The sequence below is a fragment of the Kryptolebias marmoratus genome, linkage group LG6 (assembly GCF_001649575.2).
Source record: "Kryptolebias marmoratus isolate JLee-2015 linkage group LG6, ASM164957v2, whole genome shotgun sequence".
NCBI lineage: Eukaryota > Metazoa > Chordata > Actinopteri > Cyprinodontiformes > Rivulidae > Kryptolebias > Kryptolebias marmoratus.
The window spans coordinates 32,778,092-32,782,987 of NC_051435.1; the positions used below are offsets into that span (position 1 = coordinate 32,778,092).

General features: G+C 40.9%; 1 protein-coding gene across 2 annotated transcripts in view; it reads left to right on the plus strand.

The window, feature by feature from the left end:
- nup133 (nucleoporin 133) overlaps positions 1 to 4,896 on the plus strand; it is a 72,126-nt gene that overhangs the window by 16,190 nt on the left and 51,040 nt on the right. For both annotated transcript variants that reach the window (XM_025002358.1, XM_017439540.3), the window contains 6 exons: positions 287 to 381; positions 806 to 1,030; positions 1,110 to 1,232; positions 1,327 to 1,426; positions 1,533 to 1,796; positions 1,993 to 2,126. In XM_025002358.1, the coding sequence (XP_024858126.1) occupies positions 287 to 381; positions 806 to 1,030; positions 1,110 to 1,232; positions 1,327 to 1,426; positions 1,533 to 1,796; positions 1,993 to 2,126 (941 nt within the window). The remainder of the gene's footprint in view (positions 1 to 286; positions 382 to 805; positions 1,031 to 1,109; positions 1,233 to 1,326; positions 1,427 to 1,532; positions 1,797 to 1,992; positions 2,127 to 4,896) is intronic.

Here is a 4,896-nt window from a genome sequence, read left to right on the forward strand (position 1 = left end):
ATATATATATATATATATATATATATATGAACTTTGAAAATACTTTGAAATGTTACATTTAGTTAAGAATTAAGGCCTTGAGATTTTGTACCATCAACATTGCATAACAAGAATGAAAAAGTGAATAGGATCTGAATCCTTTCTGAAGCCAGTGTGTATACATTTTTTTTTTAAGTTCATGATTCAAAAAAAGTTAAGCTGTCAGAAACTGAAGAACTATAAATTAAATCGTGCAGATTGATTATTCTATTTCTTAATTTGTGTTCTTTGTTTGTTGTTATTTCAGAGAGTGCTGGATTTCCTCTGACATCCCTCATCATCCTCCACCAACTGGAAGACAAGATGAAGGCACACTGTTGCTTCATGGACTTTCTGCTGCAGGTAAAGACGGCCTCAAAGCAACAGTTTACACACAGCATCAGCCTAGTTGAGTATATCTACATGATGCTTTGTGGTTAACTGGTAACAAAACTTTAAGAAACAAAATAATCAAATCTGTCATCTTCACCATATTAATTACATTCCCTGGTGTTGTTCAGAGCTTCAAACCTGCTGTAAAATTACTTCAGCATGTCAGGAAATGATGCATGTGTGACCTCCATTTTTACATTAAAGTCTAGTTTGTTCTGAATTCTCAGCGTTCTTTTCAGTAAGTCTCTTCATGAGCTTACAAGTAGACTTCATTTAGAATCGTCATCATTTTTACTTTTTAAATGTGAAGTATAACTTCAATGTAGTAAACAAAGTCTAATGCAAACACAAATGTGTAATTAGGACTCTAATTTCACCACCCTCTCTTACCCAGGTGGGCCTGTTGGACCGGCTCAGCCAGGTGACAGTGCGTTCATCTGCCATGACAACTCGCCTGCTGCTGTGTGAGCACGCTGAGAAGCTGCAGGCAGCCATGGTTCTGAAGAACCACCACAGCAAACAAACAGAGCTCGTTCACCGAGCCATTAGCATGGCACTTCAGAGGAGCAACACCTCCGTGCCACCCAGCCTCACAGCTGCTGACATCTTCTTCAGAGAGGTGTGTGTTTATCAGTCTGGTGTAAAAGCAGGTGTAAGAGTTGGATGGCTGTTTAACTGATGTTCTGCTTCTCTCCCAGGTATCTCAGATCTCCTCTGTGTTTGACTGTCTGCTGGAGGAAGAGGAGCGCAGCCTAAAAGAGAACCCAGTTGACTCTGTGCAGTGGGTTGAGGTGGTCCTCACAGTTAACAACATCATCAAGGTAAACACATGGTTCACAGTTTGACCTATGACCCAAACAGGAAGACAGACCCACCAACATAGGAGTAATTTATGATAACGTGCTGTGTGTGCAGGACATGCTTCAAGCTGCGGGCCAGTACAGAGAAACCAAAGCCTCCTTGTACAGACCTTCTGAAAATGCACCTGCAGAGCCTGAGTATATCCCCTGGACAGGTAATGTACTTTATTCTAAAGCATCTTAGATTTTCCTGATTGAATTCTGCTTTACATGAACTTCAAGTTTATAATAAAGTGAAATGACTTCATAATCAATCTTCAGCATTTGGTGGCATTGGAGGCGTTCGCCCTATAATTTCCCGACAGCATGAGATCATCCTGCGCTCAGTGTACCCACACGCTGACTCTGAGTTGCGCAGCGCTCTCTGTGAGCAGCTGGTGGCTCTGTTGGACATCTACTTGGGTGGTTACGTGGCCCAGCTGACTTCTCTACAAAAGCAAAGGCCCTCAGGGCCCCAACAGGAGCGCTACAACAGCCTCGAGATGGAGTACAGCCAACGCCGCTCAGAGCTTCTCACACCGCTGTGTAAGTGGACTGAACAGCAATGAGGGATGGAGGATGAGAATTAATGTGGCAGATGTTGGCACGTCAGCTTTAATGTTACCCAAATACTCACACTTACAGTAAACATCACAAACTGGAGCTAACAGTATCACAGAGTCTGAAGTTGTTTCTTTCCTGTAGGAAATCATGATGTAACTATGATTTCTGTGTTTTGCAGTGGAGCTTGGACAGTACCAGTGGGTGGCAGCGCTCGCTGAGAAGTACTGTGACTTTGACATCCTGGTGCAGATGTGTGAGCAGACCGACAACCAGAATCGCCTGCAGCACTACATGGCAAAGTTTGCTGATCAGGTACACCATCAGAGAATCTGTTAGATGTTTTCTAAAGTCAGTTTGCTGTGATGGCCATCTTGAATTGTGTTGACTCCAAAGTTTAGTCATTTGTAGAGGTACACCCAGTGATTACTTCTGAGACTTTCATTAAAATTTATCCAGTAGTTCATGAGATATTATTTTACATAAGGGCAAGCAATGGTCCCTCTAACAATTTATGCTTAGTTGATGTTATGGATATTGCAATGCATTTTAATTTTAACCATGGTGAAATGCAATGATTTACTTAAATGTGACCCGTGCTGGCAAAAGAAGTCTGAATGAGCACAGGCTGCAGTTCAAAAAAGTGAAAATATTTATTTTTACTGTAATTGAAATTTACATAAAAATTGTTCATAGTGTGGTGAAAGAGCTCCCTACGGAGCCCGAGTAAAGCTATGTAAACCCTAGAACAAATGAAATAATTAACATATCTTTGAGTTGGAAAGAAGAAGGGGGTCAAATGTTCACTGGAATATTTGAGTGGCTACACCACAGCTCTGAGGACCTCTGGGTCACTTTGTCCATTTTTATCAAAACTACTCACTTCATTTTAACGCAGGGCTGATCAGGTGTGCTATATCTTCAGACTAATTCATTATGTTAGAAGAATCTATAAAATATTACTCACTTGATGATGTTAATAATAGGAAATACACTGTTTCCAACTCCACATCCAACCTGCAGAGAAAATGCAAAGTTTTCTCGTTGTAGATAAATGACAATGTTGATTATTGTGCACTGGAACATGTAAAACTAAATGAGGAATATAAAAAATAAATTAATAAATGGTATTGTATTTAAGAAAAACCTCCAAGATCCTGAACGATGCGTGGTTTCCTGGGAAAGACAGGGTCTGTGTGGCGGCTTCATTGTGCTCTTGCACGGCTTCCTGAACGTTAAACGCATCTGGTTCTCTAAGCTGCTGAATGGGATCGTTGTGCTGAGGGTCCCCCGTCTCCACGTCTGCCGTGGACCTACTGCGAATTGAGATTCCTGCCTGGTGATGACGGCCGCGGGACGTGTTTGAGCTCCTTTCTTCCACATGCGATGGAAGCAGTTCTGGGAAGTCCAAAAACAGCCACCTGCGATCTTTGAAGAACTTGTCCCGGTGCACCTCGTAAAACCTGTCCCAATACTGGCAGGCGTTGGTGTCAAATTTACCTGAATGAAGGGAAGTCAGGGAGGTTTTTATCATTTTATTTTAACAAGATCCCAGTCGGATGTAATCTAATAATTTAAGTATTCTGTGGGTAACTCAAAAAAAAAAAAATTGTTCATAAAGACACCATCTAGTGACACTGGTAAATAAAACAGCATAATCTTCCTTTAAATCAAAGTTTTCTAACAAATAAGTCTTCAAAAATATATATATATTTTTTGAACCCTTATAATTTCCTTTGAAATTGACCATTTTTTTCTGCCGGCTGCTGTAGTGCCGGGAAATCCTTTTGTGTAATGTTTTTCATTGTCATTAAGGCTTGAGGATTCCCCTTTTTAAATATAGGTCTCAAATTCCTTGTGAAATCATTGTAAACCAATAAAAATAAAGTTTTCAAACCAGCATTTGTAAACAACACCATCTTGTTACCAGGCCAGACTAAGATCATCATATGATAAATTGCCAATTTCGACAAACTACGTATCATTTTGACATGTTAGAGATGGAGAATTTAAAAATAATAACTCTGTATTGAAAAATTGCTTATTGAGACTCATTTTGCCAGCACAGGTCACAAATAGGCTATAAACATTTACAAATCTTTGACTTTTAGGCCAGAATTAGTCCACCGAAATATAATCATCTATAATGAGCTAAGGTTTGATGTCAACAAGATCAGCTTAAAGGGTTTAACATCAACCACAACTTTATAAAGAAGTTTTCACTCCTAAATAACATGATCCCAATGTTCTTCCGCTATTCTATCAGATTCATAGCCAGAAAAAGATGGAGTACACCTTTAAAGCTTTAAAACTGACTTTGGTGTTTCTTCTCATCTCTACAGTTGAACACTGTCTGAAGCTAAGATTGGACTGAACCAACTCAAAGCTGCAGGAGGGGGGTGTAGAACGTAGTGTTTTTTTTTCAGTATTACTTTTTTTAGTTTGTAACTAAGAAAGTAAAGTTAGAAACAATAAACGTGAAATGCTTTTGTCTGATTGGTGGGAGTGATAACATGTCTTTAAATCCAAACAAAAGAATGCAAAGGTTTCCACTTCCCCTTTGGAAAATAGGGTGCAGCTACTCCGCCTGCTCCATTGATCAGGGGCCTATGTATTTGATCTGAACCATCACAGACATCTGGCAGAGAACAAGTCAGAGATTACTTTAGTTTTAAGTGATCACCACTTCCATCTTGAAGGGGGCATACATGTTTTTTTTTATATTTCCAAAGCACTTTACATAGACAGAGCACTGTGGGAGCAGAGCCCAGCAGGGAGAACTGTGCCCAGGTTTAGTGCTGGTTGCTGGAAGACCAAAAATACTTGTTTTTCCAACCCTAGCTGTGCGTGTCTGTCAGGCTGTCAGAGGAAATTCCTGAAATTACATTTAACTAGAACTGCAAGCAGTTATCAACGGGTTCCAAGCCCCCACGCTCCGCCCCTGTCCGCGCACTCCGACCCCGGCGTCTCGCCGGCGTGGCTTCGCCGCCTCTCTCGGCGAACGGGCCGAGTCGAAGCTCGCCAGGACGGTGCGTACTCAAAGGCGCTTCGTAAGACGCAACGGTATAATTTGTGAAGAAAGCTC